This window comes from Podarcis cretensis (genome assembly GCF_951804945.1).
Source record: "Podarcis cretensis genome assembly, chromosome: 2".
Classification (NCBI taxonomy): Eukaryota; Metazoa; Chordata; class Lepidosauria; order Squamata; family Lacertidae; genus Podarcis; species Podarcis cretensis.
In genome coordinates this window covers 34,810,265-34,836,406 of record NC_137171.1, presented here as the reverse complement: position 1 = coordinate 34,836,406, position 26,142 = coordinate 34,810,265, and the positions used below count along the sequence as shown (strand labels likewise).

The following is a 26,142-nucleotide window of genomic DNA, read 5'->3' as shown; positions in this document are numbered from 1 at the left end:
CACCTGAATGGTTTGCACTTCTCTCTCTTTCCTTCTTTAAAATAAATTGTAAAATGATGTACATGCACACACACACACACACAAAATCTGCACTGATGTGCATTCTATGTGTGATGTAAGTGTGTGTGTGTGTGTGTACATAATCACAAAGCATTTTAAATTGTTCCAGAAATTGGTGGGGAAAGAACCTTGGTTTACTTGCTCTGGCCACTACATAGCTCATCCCAAAACACACCTGTATTGCAGCAGCACTTGTCATGCTCTTGCAGGCTTCTTTGGGCTTAACAAGGGGGAGCATGAAGCATTACAAAAATCTGAAAAACCCACTTGACGCAAACTGATAGAGGCACCAAGAGTGCAAGTGCGTATCAGGGCCAATGACAGCTCTACAATGCTCCGTGATTTCTGAAAAGGCATCATCTGTGGACTGCCTAAACCTTCCTCTGCAGGAAGATCTCTGCAAACAGAGCCCCATAACTATGACTTGCACACAGCCATAAGCAACCTTTGGAGAAAGCAAACATCGCAGGTGACCCAAACATAAATCTTGCCAGCAGTTTGTTTTTTGAAGCTGGTGACTTGTGCAGATAAGGTTGCCTACCTGTCAGAGCCAGACAGCGGATAAATATCCGAACCGTCCCAGAAGTCTGTGCAGGCCTCCAGGATGACGTCAGCAGTCCCATGGGAAAGCATCTGCTCGGTGCCTGAGAGAGAAAAACGTGGACCTGTGTCTCAACTCTAAAAATTGCTTGCTGACAGGCTGGTTTATTGTGAAGATTTCTAACACTCTACATCGCCCACAGGCTCCCTGGGTACATTTGATAATGTGACAAATGGTGATTAAACACATTTTAAGTAGGCGCTAGAAGAAACTTTTCTGTCTATCATAAAATTTACCGCTAAAGCAGAAGATCAACTGCCAGGAGCCAGGAGAGGAGCGAAAACCATTTGCTAAGTGTTATACAAGTACTAGCAACATGCCCATCAATGTGACAAGTGGCCAGGATGGGGAGGGAGGAAAGACGGAAGATGCTGCAAGTCTATTGCTGGAAGTGCAATTATTCTGTGTTATCTGGGACACCTTTTGGATCAAGAAGAAGACTTCTCCCCCATTTAGCGTCACGTACACAAAACCCAGACGGTGTCTCTGAGAAAAGTTTGCTGCCTGCCCCTCTTTCCCAGCAGAGCTGCCTCTTCTCAACACTGTGCCCCACTGACAACTCTCAGGCGCTCTTTAGGTGAAAGACCCAAGCGAATCTCTCTTCCCTCTCTGTAACATGGTAACTGCCTTTAAATATATATTCCTATGCTTCTCTGAAGGAAAAAGGCTAGCAGTAGCTTCCTAGGGTTCAGCCATTGTCCTGGAGAGCCTGCTCTGTTTGCCTGCCTGAGAGAGACGCACCATCTCTTGGTCACGCTGGAGTGTGACCTAAACAAACTTGGCTTTTAAGTCTGTTATTATTCACTGTAAGTCTTCCAGGGCTTTACATATTGAAAATAAATGGTAATAAAATTTCAGCTTCTTCATTCTTCACTGAGTCTGGAAACTTCCAAGGCAAGTATGGAACATACATAAGCTTTTGAACTAAACAGGAAGAAACACAAGGAACAAGCCATGGTGACCTGACTGACAATATAGTTTAATATCCTGGTTCTCGGCAGCAACTAAAACAACCCCCCAAATTTCAACTTAAGGCCTCAGTTGAAACTAACACCAGCCAGCCACTGAGAAATAGCTCCTCTCCTAGGAGCCTCCACTGGAGAGAATTGGTAACTTCCCTGTAGTAGCATAGAAATGGCCTGTTCTGGCTTATATTTTAGGACCATGTTCCCAAGTTCTTTGCTATTCCCCTAAGAATACATATAAAAGGCCCTGAATAGATTGGCTAGGCCGCCAGCCAAATTGCAATCCCAGAGGTGGTATGTTAATGGTCATCCTTCTGATTACATGTTAGTCAAAATACTGCCAAGTCAGTGTCCTTACTGGTAGTAGTGTCTTTGACAAAAAGGCTGATCATGTGGCTCAAAGGTGGTCTCCTTTTGGTGATGAATGAGAGTTTCCCAAGCATCGTCTCCTTCACCATCTCATCTGATGGCAGCCGGTAAAGGGCCAAGTAGTTCTCCTGCTTGAAAAGCTCTTTGGCACCAGGTGTAAAGCCTGGGGGAGGGGGAAAAAAGTAATATGGGAGGGGAATTCTTGGACAACAGCAATCCCAAGGAATATGGTGCTGCTCTCCAAGTTCATCTGCCATTCTCCTCTGCCTATGATCATCGCCTAAAGCACTGCCTTGCCTCATATAACCACCTAGCGGAATTGACTCATGCGTATACGCACAGTGCCAGGAAATAAATAAAACAATTCAAACACAGAAATAGCAGGAGAGCTGGGGAGTCCTTGTGGCTCACAAGGAGATCCTCCCCCAGAGCCCAAAGAGGACGTCAGTGAGGGCAGATGAGGCCTCAAAGAGTCAGGGGATTTGTTTATGCTACTGCTCCTCCCCGCCTAACAGGTGAATGTGCGGGGTAGTGCAACAGCAACAGCCGCTTTCCCGCATGACTTCCAGCCTCCTGCCGGCCCCAGAGCTTCAATTCCAGCTGAGGATTTTTAATAATAATAATAATAATAATAATTTATTATTTATACCCCGCCCATCTGGCTGAGTTTCCCCAGCCACTCTGGGCGGCTTCCAATCGAGTGTTAAAAACAATACAGCATTAAATATTAAAAACTTCCCTAAACAGGGACTAACTTCAAGCACTGATTCAAGATTATCAGTTACCTCTTCTTTTTCCCCTCGGATGCATATTTATGGCATGGGTTAGAGAGAGAACAGCCAAGAGGGCATTTAAAGAGTGTTTGGAGGGTGCTTCCCATTTTACATGATTTCACTTGTGTACGCAGGGGCCCAGAACGTAACCCGCACATACGTTGAGAGTCCCCTGTGCTAACACACAGCAAAGTTACAGTGGCACCCCCCACCAGCTGACCTCTCCGCCTCTGCCCTCCTCACCTATGAGCCTAGCCAGCTCACAGAGTCCCCACGGAATATGGACAGGCAACACGGCATTGTGCGTCTCCTGCAAGGCGATGTTGCAGAGGTGGTCGGAGAATCGGCACAGGCGCTCCGTCACGCTGGCATTGCACAAGTTAAGCAGCACGTTCAAGCCCAGGGGCTTCAGGGAGGTCAAGTGCACCTGCCAGTTGGAGTCGTCAAACTGGATGCAGGAGGGGTTCTGCTGGTCTTGGGAGAGGCTCAGCATCTCCAAGTGGTAATCGCACACAAAGTCTTCCGCCTCGCATGCCAGGCCCTCGCTGTCAGCCTCAACCTGGCTCAACATTCAAGAAACGCAAAGTCAAAAGTTAAGGTGCCAGCATTCGTTCCCCTTTCAGAGGGGGAGAAAAATTCAGAAATGGTTAGTGCACATCAGTGGTGGGGAAGCTTTGACACTGCAGATGCTCTTTGACTATAAAACCCATCAGACCCAGCCAGCAAGGTCAAAGGTCAGGGATGATGGGAGTTGTGATTCAAGAATGTCTGGGGACCCAAAGCTGAGAAAGACTGGGTTAGAGCTTGTGGATGGGAAGCCAATGACTTAACACAGATGTTGCCTAAACCCACTGAAATCAATAGGCTTGAGTGACTCAGGCACTACTGGATTGGCACCAGAAACTTTTTACTTGCTGTAACATTGCATAACAACGGCCAGCAAAGCCACTCACCTAGAAACTTGCCCGTGAAATGAGTCCTGCTTCTCTAACCTATTGGTTCTGCCATCCTCTGTTGTGCATTCTCCTAAAGCAGGAGTGGAGAACTTGTGGACCTGTAATGTTGCTAGTCGGCAACTTCTATCATCCTTGACATCTGCAGGGCTTTGGGTTCCTACCTAGGAACTACAAACAGCCCTCAGAGCTCTTTAATTTAATTGGCAGAATAATTAGCATCTTGAAAAACCTTCGGTCTCTCTACACACAGACATATAGGCACAAGGCCTTAAATCATAAACCTATCTAGGTAGCCACATGCAAATCAGTCCGTGATGCTTTGGGGCAGCAGGCACTTATAATTTCCCCTAAGACACACTTATTCCTTTTGACCTAAGAAGAGGAGTTTTCAAATGCTCTTTCTTCCTCTCTCATGTTCACAACTCTTACCCTCCCACCTTATCTACGGATGACTCCTTAGCAGACTGGGATGCCACCTTTCTCCTAACCTCCTGACCTCTGCAGTCTTTGGCATTCCTTACCTGCATGGGCTCCTCCTCCCCGCCCTCGATGTCCTTACTGAAGCTCACATTGGATCCCGAAGGGTGTTTGCTGCGGCCGGTTGGCTTCTTGTGAGTATGAGCCTCAGAAGACTTTGGGGTGTTGCCGGTAGACCACTCCGCTCTCTCTTGCTCATTGGTGATGTGAACGATGTCTGACAAAGGCCCCGAGAGCAGAGCGTCCCTTTCGTGGGGCTGTAATAAAGCATAAGAAGAGGTAAGCAGAGAAACATCTGTGAGTCGAACAGGAAGAGGAAAAATGCATTGCTTAGCAACTTCAGGACCATGGAAGACTTGGTTTATCCTTCAAGATGAAGGGGGAAGTTGGACCCGGTTTTAAGACAGAAATTTCCTTGGTCACTCAAGTGGACAACTTGTGGCAGAAGATGGGGGGGGGACGAGTGAACTTTTTGATTCTCCAGATTCCCAATATTAATTCCAATTTATTCATTTGTTGCTCACTGTTTTAATCATTCTGACTGAAATGAAGGGGGGTATGTGTGTGAATTATTTATTATTATTATTATTATTAATGTTTTGTTGGTTGGTTCACCATGGTATTGCTGCTTTTTTACTGTTCAATTTTATGTCTTATTTTTTTCATTGCTTTTTTCCCCCTAGGAGCCACTACTGAGTTGATTATGTAAGATAAAGCAAGTCCCAAATTTTCAAACTACATAAATAGTGGTGGCAAATAATTTATTTGTTTATTTATTTACATGCCGCTTTTCAAAACTAAAATTTACAAAGCGCTTTGCAGTAACAGTATAAAAACCAATAGCATCCAATAAAACGATAGAAAGTCAGCTAAAATTAGAAAGCAAACCGGAAGCAGTTTATCAAAGGATAGACAAAGCAGACCAGGTTTTTTTTATTAACTGAAACTCCCAGCTAAGAATGAGACTGAGTACACCCTCCTGGGGAACAAGCTTCATTCCACATTGTTGGGCAACTGTGAAGAAGGGCCCTGCTCTGAGGAGATGGCAGTAATGCACTGCTAGAGGGTGACAGCCTGAAAGGGGTCTCTCTGGCAGATGTTAAGACACAAGAGGGTTGAGGGGTCTTATAGAAACTGGGGAGAAAAGAAGGCAGAATTTCTTGACAAACCAGACTCTGTGGTCCAAAAAGCTGTCTCTCACCTCTTCGTCCAATTCTGGGTGGCAGAAGGAGCGTGTGGAGAGTTCATCTGTCAGGTCTTCATGGCTGCTATGAGGAGGTTCCACTTTACCACTGAAGAACAAAACCGTCTCTGGACTGGGATTAGGCCAGGACAGAATTCCTTGCTTATCCACACAGCAAAGCACCTAAAAACAGGCCCAAGACATCCCACAACACCCCAGGGACACACAAAAAACTATTGGCAAGACTGTGCATGAATCACTGAGGCAGATAAATATCAGCCGTATCACCTCAGCCTTCAAGCACAATGGATAGCAGAAGGAAAGGCCCTTTCTGAGTAGCCTCCCATCCCTGGAGACTTCCCTTAATGCTACCAAATACAGCACTAACCTCCTCAACATCTCTGTCAGTTTAATGCACAGGTGCCACCACAAGATAGTTTAAAGATAGGATGGCTCAGTGGCAAGCAGCCTCCCCAGTTTAGTGATAAGCCATCTAAGGCCAAGAAGCATTCAAGCTGAAGAAAGCAAAATGTGACCCTTGTCAGTGTCCTTTATGACTCACTGCCGCAGGTTTCCCAGGTTGCTCCATGTAGGACAATCTCCTGAAAACTATCTATGCTATGTGCAGGAATGAGGAATGCTACCTGTCAGGGAACTGCCATCAGGGCCGGAGGGAGAGAGCGGGCTCCGGAGGGGTCCCAGAGAGCGTCCCGGGATGGGGAGAGGCAGCCCATCTTCTGGGGAAGAGAATCAGCGTAGCACCAGTGGAGAAGGGGGGCAGATGGGAGAATCGGCGAGGCGGTCCCATGACTCCTTGCCGGGGACCAGCGGGGAGAGTAAGGGTCCTCCGCTGCCTACACCCTCCTTGCGCAGAAGACTTCCGCGCAGGGAGAGTAGGAGGAGACTAGGCGTCAAAGAGCTTCTTTGCTGGAAGAAGTTCAAGAAACGCCCACTGACGGATCCTGCCAGCGATTGAGACAGCCACGGGTGAGTGGCTGTCCGGACAGAAAAGGTTCACTCAGGCAACCCAGCCAGGTGTTGCACCGGTTTACGCACGAGGAACCCCTAGAACCATTACACTACCAAACAAAAAAAGAGAGAGAGGGCAGAAGGTACAACTCTAGAATGAGTACTTGGAGTGTAAATGCTTCCAAGGCACAAAACAGTAAGTTCAGATTTATATGTGATTAATCTAAAAAGAAAGAGCTTGGGTCTATCACATTTTTCCCTGACCAGCAGATACTACTGTCAGTTGCTTGAAGCAATAAACAGCTAGCTAGTCCATCCAGGTCATAAGAGCTTGCCCATGGTTACTGCAGAAATCTGACCTCCTGTGTTTCAGACACTAGGGTCAAGCTGAATGCATTATCTAAGTCACTAACTCAGAAATATCCAGCTAACAATACGCCCTCATGGGATTTAGAAGAATCTTTTGGAAGCTGCCATGATATGGAGTCAGGCAATTGGCCTATCTAGCTTAATGTTCTCCAGGATGTCAGACAAGAGGACATCTGCAGCCCGACTTGGAAAAGCATATGCTCTACCACTGAGCTATAGCCCTTGCCCTGTAAAAGAAACAGGAAACCTAAGGACCCAGCAGGCAGACCCTGCAACTAGGATGCTCACTGTCAGATCGCTCCTTGCAAGCATACTTACTGTGACAGATCCCAGGCTGTGAAGCAAACTAGAGGTGAAGGTGAGGGTTGGAGACCTGCCCTTCAGAACATGCAGGAAGTGGCTCCAGATACACCGCATCATTTCCTGCCAAAAAAGGGGGAGGGGGATTGGACATGAATGGATACACAAAGTGAAGGAAAAGAGGCAAGGAGTTTCAGTTCATTGTGAAATGAGATCCATTTCCAGAAAAGGCAGGACTACAGGAAAGTGCGCTGCTTCACGTTTCCAAAGGAAGGTAGGTACAGCCTGCTGTACATAAACAAGAGATCTAGTGCTTGAAGAAACTCAATGAGATGATCAATACACAGGTTGTACAAAATGCTTGTAGCATGGGATTTCATTTATAAGGTTCACTCGATGGATTTTCATGCTGCATTGTGGTTTTATTGTTCAGTCCCGTATTATGGACTGCTCAGAGAACGTCGCTAAGGAGCAATGACACAAGCTAATATTGGAGGCAAACTGGTGGAAAGGCAGGCTATAATTTATTTTCAATATGTCATACTACTTAACTCAATTAAAATACAACAACAGAATATCTTAAAAACAAATTAATAAAGCACAAGCACACTGTACAAAAAAAATTGGAAGCAGAGTCTACAAAAACCTGGGTAAATATGCAAATTCTAAAGAGGCATTTAAAAGTCATTATCCTCTTCGTCACATTAATTCCGGGGGGGGGGGGCATTCTAAAGAGTAGGTGCTAACACCAAGAAGGCCCACTTCCATGTTGTCATAAGGTTCCACTGCATCATTTATTATTTTCATGTGTATATTGGCTGTCTGCTAAAACACAATGAACTGACTGACTTTTGGCAATCCACTGGTCATGGAATGACCAGCAGGGTCTCCTCAGAAGTTCTTAAAGATTGGCCTGGTCTGTGTCTGCCAGATATCCTGGTCCCAAGTTGCTTAGGGTTTTAAATGTTAGTAACAAAACCTGGAATTTGGCTCACTAGCTAATAGGCAGCCAACACAGTGTATTCTTATCATCAGTATTATCAGTTAAATGCTATAGATGGGTTCAATTTTGGGAAACAATTTATTGAAGATTTACCAAGAAAATTTACTGCCACAGTATTTCCCACCCACCCACCCAATCCTTGGTGTAGTCACTACAGAAGTCAATGAGCAGCCCAAATTGGTCCTTGCTTCTGACTGAGGAAAGCAAGAAGTGCCGCCAATAAATCATTTTGATTCCGTTTGACTAAATTACGTTTTTGGTGGGCGAGAGTGAAGCAAGGACAAACTGCCTTCTGGAGTTCATTGTGATGAAGTCTGAGCATCTATGAAAGTACAGCTGCAGAGAAGGGCAGACATATTGAGGTGGTCAAGGCGCTACCCCAAGTGTGGAGAACCTGTGGCCCTCCAGATGTTGCTGAACTAAAATTCTCAGTAGCCCTGGCCACTAGTCATGCTGGCTGGGGCTGATGGGAGTTGCAGTTCAACAACATCAGCAGAGCTAACTACAAAAATAGACTGCAACACAGAGGTTCCAGGGCCAACTTAGAAATCCCAGCCCTTCTGTTTTCCCCCTGTCCCATTCGATAAAAACATATGAGCGTGATTTCCATTCTTCCTCTTCCTACTTTGATTTCGATGATTTGTCTATATGAAAGTCTGTTCAAGTCCCTGTGATACTTACCAGTCTATCTCAGTCAGCTATTTCCACCCAGAAGGGCAATCAATATAGGATTTGAAACTCAGCTTGTTTAAGATTCAGATTTTAAACATTCTAGGCAACCGCAGGCTTGAATCACAAGGCCTTTCGCTCTCAGACAATCAAAGGGAACTGTGAGCATCTGCTATGAGAAAGAGCATGGGGGTGGGGGTGGGGAGTGTGCATCCGGCATGCGAAGTGCAGGAGGAGCAAACGAAAGCACCAACAAAGCGAGAGACACCAGCAGCAGGATATAAGCACAAGTGGGCAAGCAGATCACACAGAAAGAGGATGGAGAAGATCTTACGGCACTGTGCAACACCACAAGAACAAGATGCAAGACTGGTTAATAAAATAGTACCTGGGTAGATACCACCTCTGTGTAGCTGCTCAGTGTGTCCTCTGAGAACTTAGCCAGCTGCAGCAAGAGAACAAATTGGTTACTATCAAGGTGCTGAGAAACGATGCATGAGGAACATCCCTTGGAAAATATTTTTTCACCAGTGGAAGATATGGATGAGAAATGGGCTTTGCTCTGCAGGACCTGAACAGAATCCAGAACCCTGCCTTGGCTACGCTTTGTCCAAGTCAAGAATTAGAACCCAAATGACACTGTCCTTTTTTCTGAGTATCTTCGAGAGATGGAATTGGTGAAGGAAACTCGAGGTTCATCTTGGACTGGTGTCTCGATGTAGAAGATGATAGTATTTGATCTGAACTGGGTACATTACCCCCATTCAAAATGGTCAGGAGGAGCGTCAAATACAAAGGTGGCCCACAAGAAGGTTTGAAGAGGAAACTGGGGGAAAGGTGATGGAAAGAAAGGAACAGCATCATGCAGAATGAGAGAACAAGAGCTCAGATTCAATAGGTGAAGGGAAGGCCAGGAGAAGACAGGAGGACACATGATCCGAGAGCCTGATCAAGGAGGAAAGGGCTGTAACTGCTATATTCCAAACAGATTAGGGGGGAAATAGATACAAGAGAGGATGCTACTCTAAGTCAAGATGGAACTAAGACACAAACAAGCATTCAGGTGACAGCGATGCAGAATCACATCTGAAATTTAATCACAGAGGGGGAAAGAACCGGCAGGATAGAGAAAGCAAACATGAAAACAACTGGGAACACAAGTGTGGGTGACAGGGAACATGGAGGTGCTGGCAACAAGGTGGGGAAAGGGGGAAGAGGAAGAGAAGGAACTTAAGCTTTACATGCCTGCAGCAAGCAGAAATGGAGAAGAGAGAGAGAAGAGGGCAGTGAATGGAAGAGACAGAAGTAACATCTGGAGTGGTAGGAATCAACTGACAGATGAACCATCTGCCCCCTTTCTCCCTTCACACAGAAGATAAAAGCCTCTCCTATTATTCTTGCACCCCAGAGATTGGGGGGACCCACACAAAATCTGGCTTTATAGATATTAGACAATTATTAAGAAGACTTTGCAGAACAGTCAAAAGCTAGAGCCCAAATACTGGCTGCGACAGGCAAGCAGGCACTTGGACCTACCATCTCTGTTCTTCAAGCCTTTCGGAGAAATTATTCAGAGCTGAGAGCACCCAGCAGCTTGTCCATCAGGCCTTCCTACCACCCCCATTTTGCCCATTCCCAAAACCTAACAGACCCGTGTCAGTTCTACTTCCAACTATTCTGTTGAAAAATGGGTGGCATATAAAGAATACTATAGTATTATTAATTACTACTACTACTACTACTATGTTTGTACCCCCCACCCCATGGCAATACTTCCACTTGTACCCACAACTGATCCAGTTTCAAAGTTTCACAGGGCAAAATGGAAAAACAAAGGCCCACTGTATTTGTATTTTTCAGACCTAGGAAACATTTTTGAACATTTTTGAATTGCCTTTACCCAGTCCATCCTCTTCCCAACAACATGATGTTGTAGAAGTACCTACCAGGGAAGTGGGGGAGGTCTTGCTCATCTGGGCCAGGACTCTGGCTTCACCAAAGGCAGTGGCAAGAATCCACAGGACAGGGAAGAGCAGCGGGAGGATGGGCAGGATCCCATTGACCTGTGAAGGCATTCCAGGTCTCCAGTTAGTATAGCTGAAGATTGGCTCCGTCACTTCCCCAACAGCAACACACACACACACACACACACACACACACACCCCAGTGAGCAGGAACCGCTTGCTCACAAGAACATTATTACTTATACTTCCAAGATGTGTCCAGCGCTCAAGATCAATGGACAGATGTGGAAAGAAAACACACACACATAAAGAAGAGACGAGGTTAAATGAACATCACTGTGATTCCAAGGCCACTTGCTATTCTGTCTGGACATGTATGGGCTGCAGATGATCAGTGTTCCTCTTTAGATTTAAAGTGCTGATCACCTACTAACCCATCATGGTACTTTTAAACTGAAAGGAAAAGCTACAGTTTCCATATGAATCTCAGATGCGAAAGGAAACTTCATCAAAACAAGCATATGGAAGTCGAAGAGGAGAGATGTTTCTAGACACCAGCTAAGCCTGAACACTTCACTAACAGAGGACAAATATCCCCACAGGGGCGGGGGGGAAAGTACGGAAGTGAAGAGCCCTTCAAAAGGTAAACTGCATTTAGGCCATAGAAGCTTCTTGGTGAATTAGTGTTTAAAATCAATTTTACATCCACATCATAGCTAGGTGGATTTGTATCAAGCATGTATACACACACACACACACACACACACCCAGCATAGCCCAGAAAGGTATGTCTTTCCTGATATAGGGAAACTAACTGAAGTTCAGAGAAAATAAAAACACATTCTTTTATTTTACCTGCAACTGAAGCAATGTGTATTGCCAAGGGACAACTCCAGGAGCCATGAAAACAAAGCGTATGGCATTGGTGATCAGGAAACCAATCTGCCGTTTAAGGAAAGGAGACAGCATTAGAAGCCCATATAGGTAAATCACTATGATAGGTGTAGCTATATCACTTAAAACACTACAGAAACACTTTCTGGTTGTTATTACATGAAAGCAATCAGAACCTCAATGGCCCAAGCCATTTGAAAAAAGTAAATATCTCCCAGAACTGATCAGGAAGCTGCCTAACACCATTTGTCGAACTGGCTCAGCACCAACCATCAGAAGGCTCTCCAGAGTCTCAGGCAGGGGACACTCCCAGTCCTACCTGGAGATGATGGACTGAATACAAGACCTTCTGCATGCAAAGCAGGTGTCCTACAACTGTGTTGGAAATAAAAGTTTAAAAATCTAAATCTAAAAAAGGAATAGAACTGTAGAATTGGAAGGGATGAGGTTAATGTAGCCCAAGCCCCTGTAATGCAGGAATCTTTTGTCCCATGACCCTGAGATGAAGAGTTTCATGCTCTCTACCAACTGAGCCACCCCAAGCCCTATAAGTAGTGACTAATTTTGGATGTGACAAAAAATGCATTACTTAATGGAGCCTGTTTACTTCATTTGCCTTAAAAAAATATTTGCCTAAAAATGATGCATACTATACATATAAACTGGAGTCTGAGAATCCAGGGCTTGCCATGATCATCCATGGATTTTGCCAAATTCTCTTCTGTGCACAAACCAAGTAATTCCAATATTCTACCACTGAATGCAGAGCTCCAAAGAGTATGACTGATACCCAAAACCAATCAAGAACCCACTGCATGAGTTAGAACTGCTCAGATCACAGGAAGCTGTAGTCAAATGCAATGGTCCCAGCCACCTGGAACCTGAGTGGACCAAGCCTGGTCACAAAAAGCAGCTCATCGATAGGACGTACCAGCACAATGGGAACGGCAAGCTTGAGCATCACCGACTGTACAGTGAACCTTTCGTTATCCAGAGCAGTCACGGAACGTGACAAAGCCATGTCTAAACATAACCTGAAACATAACAAAAGATTTACTGAGGATTTTGCAAAGTTCCAGGTATTTATTGATTTCTTTCTTTTACCTCCCAGCTTTATACAGCAAACCACTATATGGGACTGGTATAATCCATCCAAAGAGTTGATTTGTCAGACGGAAATACTTAAATATTGTACAGCAGAGATTTTTTACGACTATAATGTATTCTTGTGGTTATAACTGAACACAGGATGGATTGAACATATTTGTTTATTTCAAATTCCGCATTTTTCGCTCCATAAGGTGCACCTGACCATAAGGCACACCTACTTTTTTGGGGGGGGGGATTTTAAAAAAAATATACCCCCAAAACAGGCTGGGGGAAGCGGTGAGGCTGCGAGCAGCCTTGCTGCTTCTCCTGGAGTTTGCGGGGCTGGCGGGGGAAGCCCAGGTTCCCCCTGCCCAACCCCAGGGACCACACATTCGCTCCATAAGACCCACAGACATTTCCCCTTAGATTTTAGGGGGGGTGCATCTTATGGAGCGAAAAATACGGTATGTAACTTGTCCTTCCTCCCCAAAGGGAGCTCAAGGCAGATCACAAAAACAGAAACAGATGAAAACAATTTAAAAGCAGCACTATAGCATATATTCAAGGAAACAGTTAAAACCAGTGGTGTAAAAATGTCATAAAACTCTCAGCCCAAAGCCTGGATAAATAAATATTTTTTTTCAAAAAGGTTTTTGCATGTTTACTCTACACATATGAAAATGGGGGGTGCCCTATTTTCATTGGGAGTTCGTTCCATAGCCAGGAAGCCACCACTAAGAATGCCCTGTTTCAGATGAATTCTCCATCCATTCAGCTACCTTACTTCAAATTTCAGTAACAAAGTGTCCTCACATTGAACTTACCTGACATTGTCAATCACTGGTGTTTTTGTGACACGGAAGAGTCGATACTGTTGTGGATTCTGAGGTCCCTTCTTCACCTCCCCATTTGGAGATGGTGGAGGAGAAAAGGGGGGAAAGAGATCCCCAGGCTCCAGGACAATGTGCTCATCATCCTGTTAGAAGAATGGGAGACAAAAGCTGAAAATGGGCAAACTCAGGGAACCTTTGTGTGCACGCAAGAAAGAAGCGTGCATCTGAAGTGTGCATGCACATGAAAGCTCATACCCATAACTAACTTAGTTGGTTTCTAAGGTGCTACTGGAAGGAATTTTCAAATTATTTTATTTTATTTTATTTGTTTTGTTTTGTTTCACCATGAAGTTGTTACAGTAAGTGTCACACTTTTTAACCAAAAGAAGGAAGTGCCCTTGAATACCCACTGAGAAAAAAGCACTGGCCCTTATAGTACTTAGGACGCTGGTGCAAAGAGAGAAGAAACTTGAGTTACCTTAATCCCTCTGAGAGAAGTGAAGGACTCCTGCCCTGGCCTCAGGGCAACGACATCACCCGTTACTAACAAGCTGACTGGAAGATTGACAAGATGGCCGTCCCGGTAGACCCAGTGGAGTGACCAGGAGGGAGCAAAGGGCATGTGAAGGTCAGGGTACATGGAGTTTGTCCAGCTCAGCTCTTTGCCATCCTTCAAGGCATCTGGAAAGTAGATTAGCAGAAGAGGTATGGTGGTGCCATGGCCAGAGGGGGTGGGCTTTGGGTGAGAAGCCACATCCCCCACTACGGCAGGAATCCATTCTGGATGCATCTTAGTGCATGGATTGCCTTACTTGCATGAATGCACCTTTAATAAAATGTAAACAGTATCTGCAAAGGTGGTGCTTGGGTAGCAGTGAAACTGTAAGGACCGCCCCACGGCAGTCCTGACAAAGATCACCCTCCTGAAGCTGCAATTTGCACCAGGAAGGAAGCCTCCACTGGTACCAATGCAGCTCCAGGGCACGACTTTCCTCAAGACTATGGTGGGGAAGAAGTTAAACTCCTTCTCCCCCCTCTCTTTCCACCCCCTGTAGTCAAACTGCTACTCAAGCCCCCTTGCAGCTGCTATTTACATTCTCCTAAATCATGAAAGCGCACAGTTAATGTCACTTCTGGTTCGATCCTCACACAGACCGTGTGGCTTCCAGCAGCTGTCCTCAAATATTCCCCCTGTAGGGCAGGCAGCAGGACCCTCCACGTCTTTTGAAAATCAGTGTATGTATTTGCCTATGAGAGAGTGGACAGGGTGGAGTGGGGAGCGGTGGAGACAACAAGGAATGGAGGCCGCTGCAAATGACAATGGGGAAAACAGTTCCCCCATTCCCCTGATAGTGCGAGGATGTACAGGTGAAAGTGGTAGTTACAGGTAGGTAGTCGTGTTGGTCTGCCGTAGTCAAAACAAAATAAAAAAATTCCTTCCAGTAGCACCTTAGAGAACAACTAAGTTTTTTATTGGTATGAGCTTTCGTGTACATGCACACTTCTTCAGATACACTGAAACTGTATCTTCAGTGTATCTGAAGAAGTGTGCATGCACACAAAAGCTCATACCAATAAAAAATTTAGTTGGTCTCTAAGGTGCTACTGGAAGGTGAAAAGTGGTGTTAAGCTTTTGTGATGGGAATCCGGAAGAGGAGAGAATACACTTGGCTGCTGGAAAAACGGGGTGCCATATGAGAGAGGGGAAGAAAGGGCAAACCTAGCCTAGTACATTTGTCCTGTGAATAAGTCATAAGGGTAGACTATGAAGGTATGGTAGGGGGAGAACTGACAGCTGTGGTTGTGATGGAAGACAAGGATAGTTCTGGGGTGTTAAAGGGACAAGATTCCATACGACCATGATATGAAAGCAACATTTGCCCCTAATTAAGAATTTGCTTTTTAAGGCATTACATAAAAACTAATGGACAGTAGGCACTAAAATTACAGAGAGGATGTGGCTACACAGGATATCAAAGAGGAGCAAGGGGCAGTGTGGGGAGAGAGGCGGCCTCACCATTTATCCTGCCAATGATGTCCCGGAGTCTCTTCTCGACTTCTTGGCGCTTTAGCCTCTCTTGCCGTCCAATCAAGAGGACGTCGAGCAGCACCAAGAGGAACAGGGCCAAGGCGTTCACAATTTCAGAACCTTCACTGTTCAAAGCAAAGCATCAGAGGTTGCAGGGAGCTGAATAAAGGAATGAAATATACGTCCCCATGTGGCTGTCCTGGCAGGAGTCGCAAGAAGGGAAGTCTCTAGCCCAAGAGCAGCTGGCATGGTGGGGCAGAGGCACTTACAGAACATGAGCTCCTGGCAGGTGAGTCTCTGCTGCTTACTGGGAGTGGGGGGGACAAGGAAGGATGCAGTGGGGTGCAAATGCACCAAGCAAGGCGGTCCAGTGTTTCTGCTGGTCCAGTTGCACCATGCTGCTCTCCCTGCTGCCTTGCTTCTCCTGGTAAGAAATAGTAACTCACCTGCTGGGAGGTCAGGTAAGCACCTCCTCCAGCCCAGCCCACCCCACCAGCTACTGACAAGGGCACGGAACCTTTTGCACCTTCTAGGCTGGTCTGTATTATCCAGCTTAATTCAAATCACGATCGCTAAACCCATTAAAAATCCTTTGAGGGGTTTGGATTAAACACCCCCATCATATTCGTAAAATTAAAAGCAAAATGTTCATCAGTTGTTGCTTTGGCACCCTGTACACCCACATGGGTGACATGTAAAAATATTCCTTCGTTCATCTAAATATGCAGCTCAGTTGCAGTCATCTGACTCGTGACATAATGCCACACAGGAAGACTGCCAAGGCTGGACAAGGCTCCTTTAATAGATAATAATAATAATAATAATAATAATAATAATAATAATAGTTATTGTTTATACCCTGCCCATCTGGCTGGGCTTCCAGCAGGTTAAAAACATCCCCAATCCTTCTGCTTGTTAGAAATCTCATTGGGCCAGCAGCTATATTAAAACACAAAACAAAAAAACCACCCAATAACCTTTTCAAAGCCAGTCATTGGCAGCCCAAGCACTCTATGCTGAACTGGATGTCCATCCCGGACTTGGAAGGACCATGCGGAGGAGGGCTGCACTGAGGAGGAATGGTAGGAGCCTCCCCCTCCCCCTGTTCCTGATCAGGATCCTGAATCTTCCCAGGAGCAGTGGGACAGTATAGGTTTGGAACAGTGGTTTGCAGAGGGACATAGTTCAAAAGGCAGAAGCTGGGAAGTACTGGATGGGGAACAGCTAGGAGGAGAAGAACAGGGAAAGAGAGTTAACAGATGCACCGTTGCTTGAAAGCGTCCATCCGCTCAGCCCAAGGTCAAGGAGAGCACAGAAAGCACAGTGGTTGAGAGATCAGGGTACAAGAAGCGGTAGTGACATGGGTGACTATAGAGGAAGTGGGTGTAACCCTTAATTGGGAGCACCTTCATTCCTAGGAATGGATTCTTTGTTCTCTCGCTGTGATCATTAAAGTTTCTAACTGGTAAGAAACTCTTTGTTCTACTTATCTACTGCCAAAGGAGGGAAGGAAGCCGATTCCCTGAAGCCAGACAACACTTGAACAAGTGCCCTGCAGGAATCCTTCCAACAAAAAAACCATATGAGTGCGTCTCATAAACCAGTGAAGAGGGAAATAATGTGAGGTCAGAGAGAAATTAGGTAGGTGCCCTGACAAGTTTGCTGGTTTAAGCCAAAAGGCCACTTTGTCTCCATTACAAATCCACCAATGTGCTTAGATCTTCAACAGAAGCCCTATTCCGTGTTCCATCATTGGTGGGTCTGTAGGATGAGATCTTATTGGTGATCTGCACATTTTATGGAACTCTTTGGTTTGGAGCATACATTTGGCTCCTTCCCTGTCTATCTTTAGACACTAGGCAAACACACTTCCACAACCTAGGTGGAAACTGGTTATTGGTTTCAATCATCTGGTGTGATCTGGTTTGGAGTTTCGTTTGCGACTGTTTGTTGTTGTTTTTTTACTGTTTTATGGAATTGTTAATGATTGAATGTTAGCAGCTTTCAGGGTCATTTATGGACAGAATATTGCAGTAAAACGATCAATGAGATAGCATACCTTCCTTGTGGTTGGCTCCCATAACAGCATAATAGTATCAGCACTGTCAGCAGCATCAGGGATGCCCCTGGCCAATGGAAACAGGAACAGCGGTTGCCATGGTGCAGGAAACTGGCTCGCCACACCTCCTACCAAAAAGAAAAGGAAGTGCAAAGGAGGAGAGAGACTACATCAACAAAATGGAACCTAGGCTTTGCTTAAAGCGGGCGACGAGAGAGCAGTAGAGAGAGGCAGCGACAGACGTTACCACCACTGGAAATGAACACGGTCTACCAAGGTTATCTCTGATTAATTCACTTGCTGCACTGCCTTATCCCATATGTGCCAACTCGAATGTATCTGCAGACCTGGCACTGTTACAGGTGCCACATAATGTGTGTTTCTGCAGTTTTAAGAAATTGATCTTTTAGTGTGGCAGCACCTATACTTTGGAACTCCCTGCTTATTGACATCTGGCAGGCAGGCACCTTTGCTACAGACTTTTCAGCATCTGCTTAGAACATTTTTCTTTAGGCAAGCCAATCCAGACATGCAGGTGTTGTCGCGTTTTAACCTTTTAAATTTTAATAATCTTTCAAATGTTTTTATTACTTGCTTTTAACTGCTTTTCATTTATAATTTCAACATTTCCCGTAAACTGCTGTATATAAATTTGGTTAAATAAAATAAGTAAATAGACAATTCTCTATCATTTAGGTATACAGTGGTACCTTGGGTTAAGAACTTAATTCATTCCAGAGGTCCGTTCTTAACCTGAGGTACCACTTTAGCTAATGGGGCCTCCCGCTGCCGCTGTGCCGCCGCCGCACGATTTCTGTTCTCATCCTGAAGCAAAGTTCTTAACCCGAGGTACTATTTCTGGGTTAGCGGAGTCTGTAACCTGAAGCATCTGTAACCTGAAGGGTCTGTAACCCAAGGTACCACTGTAGATGATATGAAGCGCCATGTCAGCGCCGCTGAAGACTTGAACATGCTCTTTTGCAGAGGAGCAAAGAATTCACAGTTCCACTAATGGTTCTGTGAACTGGTCACAGTAGGGAAGGCCACGGGGGGGGGGGTCCCTAGAACCACCACCACTAGCTCTGAATACTCAGATTAAGGCACCAGGCTGGAAGAGGAAGGAGGCGGGCCTCTTTGTGCTGGGGTACACAGCAACCTGGTAGTGTCCAACGTTCTTCTATTCCTCTGCCCTTGGTGTTGCTGCCAGCGTCCCTCAACATCAGGAGAACTGGCACCACCATCACGGCTCCAGCTCCAGCTGCACATTTTGGAAGCAGCTAAGTGCCACCTTTCAGAAGTGCCACCTTTCAGGAATGGGAAAAGTCTTGCTTTCTCCAAGGATCTGTCTGCAAAATCTACCTTACAAAGAAAGACGTAACGTTTTCTTGAAAACAACTCACTGACATGCAGCAAAATGCCATGCTTACCTTCCAGGAAATCACCTTCTTCCTTTCCTTCTGATGCCCCTCCAGAAGTGCCGAGAGCTGGTCTCTCAGGATAGTCAGAGCCTTCGTTGTGGTCAGACCCAAATTTGAAGTCATTTCATCCTGGACAACAAAAGTTTTGCACACCAAATGTAGCGTTTCTCTATCACTTTGCCTAGCAGTTTCTCTGCTCTGCAGTCATAGGCTGCTTAAGACACCAGCAGAAAAATTGGTGCAAAACAACGTCTAGCAAATCCGTTATACCTTAGCATACCTGCTCTCCCTTTGTCAAACATTACAGAAAACTTTCCACAACAGGGCAGCTGAGTCCTCCTAGGGTAAACTGATCAGTATTCTCTAGAGATCAATCTCACAAACAGCTACAGACTACCTGCATGCAAAATGTACCCAGTTCCTAGATAGCCTGTTATGGCTCAAGCATAGGTACCATACAAATAAATTTCCACCATTCTGGAAGAATGCATCCTAGACTAATTGTATATCAACCAGGGTGGATTTGATTTAAATCAAATTGATTTAAATCACGATTCAGTAAGACTTGATTTAAATCTTTTTTTTACAGAAAGACTCATTCTTGCTGGTATCATCTTAATATTGATAACCAGAGGAAGGTTTCATTTTTGAAATAATAAATTTCCAGAGTAGTTTTTACAGTTATATCAAAAATGACTGATTTGGTTATACTCTTAGAAATACATAGATAATTATGAAATTGTTGTGAGGTTTAACAAGTTAACTGTTTAAATTTGGACAACTTTTCTGCTGTACTTTATTGGAAGGAGAAAAATAATCATTTCCGTAATAACAATTTAAACAATTTATTTAACTAAAACAATAACCTTATAGCGTATGTATCCATGTTTGTTAACTGATGTGGTTAAACAATAAAAAAAACTTAGGCTGAGTTTCAGCACACATGAAAAACTTAAAACAAATTCTTATTTCCTGATGAATAGCCTTTGGACTATAATGTAACTTAAATAGAAAACTATCTTTAGAAAGATTTTTCCTCCAAAACATTTTATTTTAAAAATTCCAATTTAAATCAAAAACATCCAATTTAAATTTTAAAAAATCCAATTTAAATTTAAAAAATCTGATTTTTAAATATCTTTTTTTAAAAAAAAATCATTGATTTTTATCCACCCTGATACCAACACTGTGCCACAGAGAAACATAAACATACTGTACTAGGTTTGGTATACCCACCCAGGAAAGAATGGTCACAACCTGAGTTTGCCTGCATGCCCCTTTCCCTTCTGGTGCTGTTGGTATTGCATCTTGCTCCCTCCGGCAGTGCAAGCAAATGAGACTCATGCACAGCAATAAAAGTTCTGCCCCCGTTCCCCACCACTGCTTTTTCCAACTCAATAGGCTGTGTCTGTTCCTCAAGGCCACAGAGAACCACTGCTCTTACGCAACCCTGTGGCAGAATCCACTAGGAAGTTCTCCTAAACAAGCCACATCAAAAGGTCCACAAATGACAACATTTTGGAGACCCCAAGTCGCAAGGTGGTTAGATTGGTCTCAACTAGGGCCAGGGCCTTTTCAGTACTGGCCCCGACTTGGTGGAACGCTCTGTCACAAGAGACTAGGACCCTGCGGGACTTGACATCTTTCCGCAGGGCCTGCAAGACAGAGCTGTTCCGCCTGGCCTTTGGTTTGGACTCAGTCTGACCCTTATGTTTCCCTCCCCTTATGGTTTTGATCTAAGGGCTACTTTTAAAATGAGGATGCATTTTAAATTGCATTTTAACCTGTATTTTAAATTGGTTCCCCCACCCCCCTTATGTGTACTGTAATTTTACTGGTGTTAGCCACCCTGAGCCCGGCTCTGGTTGGGGAGGGTGGGGTATAAATAAAATTTATTATTATTATTATTATTATTATTATTATTATAACAGAAAATGCATGAAAGCACACAAGTGCTCTTACGCAACTCATGACCGCTTCAGCACAGGTTGCACTGATGAACAGCCCAGCAGATCATGCCCCGTGTTTGTCAGTGAGAAGGAGGTGCCATTTGGCTGTCTGGTCTCGAAAATAACAGACGAAGCCCTCTTGTAAGGATGTAAGTAAAGAGCCGAAAAACTGACAGCCGGCATTTTAAATAAGGGTGAGCCCTGGATTACTGGCAGCTGCAACTACTTCTAGGAAGGTGTTGATGATGCCTCTTCCCAGGAACATGTTTCTCCAAGCTGTGGTGAGGAAGGCTCCCTTGCCAGGGATGGGTGAAGCTCAGCTGTCAAAAGAGGAAAGGCTTCTACACAGTCAGCACAGTCCCACGCCACTTCTTAGAAGACCAGATTTAACCAGACAGACAGACAAACTTTCCGAGGCTGCCGTCAACCTATGGCTTTTCCGTGAAACTGCAAATCTGCAGCAAAATGAACGTCTAAAATAAGCTAACTCTCATGAAGCACGAGCCATGATACTGCATCCCTGTCAGAACTAAGAATAAAACCTGACGTAATTCTCCTTCTGCTCGGCTGGTTTTAGGGATTAGAAGAAAACGGCTCCCCTGTTTCTGTTGGACGTGGACCAGATTACATCAATGTGTGGCAAAACGTATGCTTCCCACCACCACCACAATCACTACCACTTCAAAAAAAAAGAAGAAGAAGAAGATATAAACAGCATTCTTGGCAGCACACGTTAATGCGAGCCTTGCAGGTTCTGTGATGGCAGGAGACATCTTTGCAGAGTTAACAGAATTCTTAGTGGGAGGAAACAGAACCAAGAGACTGAATCTCTTTCTTTTGGAGGTTTTTCAAAAGTATTTGCTAGCCATGTGTTAGGAACAGACTTCCTGACTTCGGAAAGGGACTACTTGATCCAGGAGTCCCATCCATGCTGAATGATTCTAACTTTAGCAAAAAATATACTGCACAAGTTTTCAACAGTTGCTCCATCAGCACTCGGGTCCTTGAGTGGTTGCCACTGGGCCAAATAACAAGACCAAGGACGGAGAGCCTATAGCCCTCCAGTGCCAGCTCTAATCAGTCCCAAGCAGCAGGATTTAGATCAATGATTCCCAAAATCCACTCTGCCCCACACAGACCACTTAATGATTTTATCCCCTGCCGGTTGTAAAAGAAGAGTTTGGATTTGATATCCCGCTTTATCACTACATGCTGTGTGGTTTTCAGCTGTTTGTGTTGCTTCTTTTATTTCTTATATTTGCATTTTATTAAAATAAATAAAGTCCTTAGAATTCCACAGAATTAAGATTGCCAGTGTTGTTCACAGACATGTCGTGGACCAGCTGAATGAAACTCACACTTTCCACGGACCACAACCTGGGAACCTCAAAGCAAGACATCAAGGAAGCTTGAATGGCAGTGTGAATCACACTTCCTTCTGTTCTCCTAGCATCAAATCCTTCCGTCAACATACCGACTCTACAAGTCCTGCCCACTTTTTGCCTTGCACTGCTCACTTAATCATTTCAGTAAATTGCCAAATTTATTGTGGTGTAGAATATGAAGACATCTCTAGGTAGGACTGGGAATGTCCCGCGTCTGAAACTCTAGAACAGCTATCTGCAAGTGTAGACACTACTGGGCTAAGTTAGCCATAGATCTAACTTACCAAAAGGTAGTTTCCTATGTTACCGGAGGATCTTTTTTTCATTTATATCTTTCTTAAAATACAAAATTTAGATCTTCACATAGAGGTGTGTTATGAATTCATCACATATTATGATAATAAAGAATTATGTCTACACACTGGGATACACCTCGAAAGCGTAAGAGCCATTCAGGTTTGAAGTCCATGGAACCACTGCAGGAATAGTCTGGATTATGTGCTTGAGCTAGAAGTCCAGCTTTCACACATTATGTGGAACACTGCATGTATACAGAGGAGCACCTACTAACTCCCATAGCAGCATGAGGAGCTGAATCAATTTTCTTTATTCCAAGTACCACAAGTCTCTCAAATTTTCAGTTTGGAGACTACAAAAAAACTCAGTTCTGACATGCTTTTCAGTTAGACTATAGAGGCTCTCAGCTTTTTACAGCACTACGCAACAGCAAACGAACAGCAGCAGGGTTCTCCATTTAATACGTGTCCTCTCTAAACCCTTTGGTAAGTGAAGAAAGCTAGTTTCTTTCCTGTCAGGGAGAAGATGAGCAGAAGCTCGCTATTCTCTATTAGCTTCCAAGGTCTCGAAATTATTTTACTTAAACAAGATAATGACACGAGAGCTCACGACTGCACCTTGAGAAATCTGAACGAGAATCTTGGGGGCAGCTTTGGGTGTCCCCTTTCCCATTGTATTCCTGCATCAGTTTCATTTTCTGACACTTTGGACACTGCCAATGTGCACAAGTTGATCCTGCATTTTCTTCTTCCTTGTCCTACTCATATCTATTAAGGCACAAGTGGAGAAAAATAATATACTGAGCAGCCTGAATTTTTACAGATTGTGTGTATAAAAAAAAACCTTCACACAAAGTTGTATTCATTCAATCTCATTCATTCATTCACAAAAATCATGCTCAAAGCAGCTTGCAAAACAAAGAAACAAAAACCAGGTATGCACTAGAACCAACCAGTTAGTCCCTAAGGTGCCATGGCAGTTTCTATCGTTTTTGCAGGCATCGCTTATCACTCTACCCTTTAGCAGTTTGGGGCTTTGCAGCTAATTCCCCAGAGTCTGGATATAGTAGAAACCCTTCTGGCACAGAAAAACGCAAGGTGGCAGGGATTATAACTGAAAAGCAAAGTGGCGACACAGCTCAGGATTGGTTCCAAAATGAATTCAGTAAGTTAGGAAGGAGAATGCTGAGTAGGACAATGCAATTGTGTTCTCAGCACTGGCGCCTGCTACATAGTCTGTATTTATTTTCCAACACGATAAGCAGTTGCTCATCCCCCAGCACTAACATTCGTCCGTTTCGCTGAGCAGATATTTCAAGTTTAAATAAGCCTAAACCTCCATTCGTAAAGAGATGAATGGCTGCAGTAGAAGCACCAAGTGCTCTGCATTGATTACATAGCAAGCAAGATTGATCTAGCCTATGGTGCTGTGTCTCAACCGCCAACTCTGTGTGTGTGTGTGTGTGTGCGCGCGCACGCACGCGTGCACACACACATACACACACACATATGCATGTATATAGATACTTCCTAGTGGTACAGACAAGACACCCGCACCCTGCCTCTGACTGTCACTCTGCAATCCCAATTTGCCAGAAAACAAGCAATGGTGGATGTTAGCAAAGTAGTCATCTCTCAAGGGAACTCAAAACTCTAGGATAATGCTGCAAGTTGTGAGGTTATGCTCAATGGCACAACTATGAAAGAAAGAGTAAATTATAATGGAAAGGTAAATGGAAATCAAACCAGCTGAGGGATCTGAAATCATCTTCTGTTGGTTCCCCTTTCATAGTTGTGCACATTGCAGGTTTGATCCCCATATGGGACAACTGCATATTCCAGCATTACAGGGGATTGGACTAGGGCCGCTTCCAACTCTACAAGTCTATGACTCCAGTGTTCTGAGACTTCACACACACACACACACACACACACACACACACACACAGATAAATACATAGATACATACATACATACAGGTGCAGTAGATGGGCAGTAGGAAAACTGACTAGGAAAGGGTCATCTAGTCCAACCCCTACAATGTAGGAATCTCAACTGGATCATACATGACAGTGTAGACATCAGCTATATGTGAGAATCTCTCCACGGGCAGTTCTGCATTAACATAACATCTTCTAAAGGCAAATCTTTTTTCACAGTACCGCTAACCAATATCTTCTGCTTACTCAGGACTTCTCTGGCCTATAGCATAACCATTGAGCATTACTGCCCAGATGTTGCTTAAGTGTTTTTATGCTGTTTGTGGAAATGACATTCACCACCTAGATAAATTTCTTTGCTGTGTGCTGTAGAAGCCTTAAAATAATCTGCTATGATGTCTTGTTGATACTGATACTCACCATGGTTAAAAGATTGTTATGGAGATTTGCATGCAAGAGGAGAAACACCAAAGAAAGGAGGAAGAGGGGCCATGCAATCCTATGGCTAATAGTGATCCTTAGCCAGAGTTAATGAATCAAGAATACAGTGGTGCCTCGCAAGACGAAATTAATCCGTTCCGTGAGGCTCTTCGTATAGCGGTTTTTTCGTCTTGCGAAGCAAGCCCATTGACAGCTTAGCGGATTAGCGCTATTAGCGGTTTAGCGGCTTTTAGCGGATCAGCTGATAAGTGGCTTAAGGCTTAAGAAAAGGGGGGGAAAGGGGAAAAACCCCGCAGGAACTCGCAAGACATTTTCGTCTTGCGAAGCAAGCCCATAGGGAAATTCGTTTTGCGAAGCGCCTCCAAAACGGAAAACCCTTTCGTCTAGGGGGTTTTCCGTCTTGCGAGGCGTTCGTCTTGCGGGGCACCACTGTACTGCATTGCAGCTGGGGCTGTTTTCTTTGGACCACCTGAGAACCTCAAGGAAGTCATGGCCCTTTTGGGCAGGGGGCATTCTGCAGCTTCTTCCTACCAACACAGGGTCCATTTTCAGACTACACAAAACCCAGTGCAAGATCCATATGCAAAATGAGACTGCTGTTTGTCCTGCCATTACTACTTTGAGCTGGATTCAACTAAGCAGTCCTGCCAACAGGAACCTGCTCAAAGACCTCCACCAGTGCAACGGGGCTTTCCCACCCTCTCCTCCTCCAGTGTTCCTTCCCCCAAATTGGCTCAAGGGGGTCAAGAGAGCCCTGGAACAGCGCATGGGGCAGGGAGAGACAGATTATTCCTGCAGAAATGCTTGTGCTGATGGGGCAATCTCCTTAGCGCTATGCTGAATTTTCCCCAGAATTATTACTTTTATAATAATTTTATTATTTATACCTCACCCATCTGGCTGGGATTCCCCAACCACTCTGGGCGGCTTCCAGCAGAATATAGAAACATAATAGATCATCAAACGTTAAAAACTTCCCGGCGCAAGAACCTTTTCAACAGGTTCCATGCCACCTATCACAGTCGTGTCGCAGACAATCTTTTGGTCATCACTCCAACATGGGAGAAAGCACTATTCACCGAGTGTTGTTATTTTGTGCTCAATAAATATATTACACAGGTGGCCCCTTCGAGACACAATACATGGGGAGG

General features: G+C 44.6%; 1 protein-coding gene across 8 annotated transcripts in view; it reads right to left on the bottom strand.

Moving 5' to 3' along the window:
* TMEM94 (transmembrane protein 94) overlaps window positions 1-26,142 on the bottom strand; it is a 69,258-nt gene that overhangs the window by 20,216 nt on the left and 22,900 nt on the right. For 7 of the 8 annotated variants that reach the window (XM_079965887.1, XM_079965890.1, XM_079965888.1 and 4 more), the window contains 15 exons: window positions 18,990-19,109; window positions 17,563-17,690; window positions 15,492-15,628; window positions 13,953-14,155; window positions 13,466-13,617; window positions 12,484-12,586; window positions 11,514-11,600; window positions 10,641-10,757; window positions 9,083-9,139; window positions 7,041-7,145; window positions 5,403-5,567; window positions 4,246-4,458; window positions 3,012-3,327; window positions 1,985-2,158; window positions 602-704 (listed from right to left, as the gene is read on the bottom strand). In XM_079965887.1, coding sequence (XP_079822013.1) covers window positions 602-704; window positions 1,985-2,158; window positions 3,012-3,327; window positions 4,246-4,458; window positions 5,403-5,567; window positions 7,041-7,145; window positions 9,083-9,139; window positions 10,641-10,757; window positions 11,514-11,600; window positions 12,484-12,586; window positions 13,466-13,617; window positions 13,953-14,155; window positions 15,492-15,628; window positions 17,563-17,690; window positions 18,990-19,109 — 2,180 coding nt within the window. The remainder of the gene's footprint in view (window positions 1-601; window positions 705-1,984; window positions 2,159-3,011; window positions 3,328-4,245; window positions 4,459-5,402; window positions 5,568-7,040; window positions 7,146-9,082; window positions 9,140-10,640; window positions 10,758-11,513; window positions 11,601-12,483; window positions 12,587-13,465; window positions 13,618-13,952; window positions 14,156-15,491; window positions 15,629-17,562; window positions 17,691-18,989; window positions 19,110-26,142) is intronic. The other variant, XM_079965889.1, reaches the window with a different exon arrangement.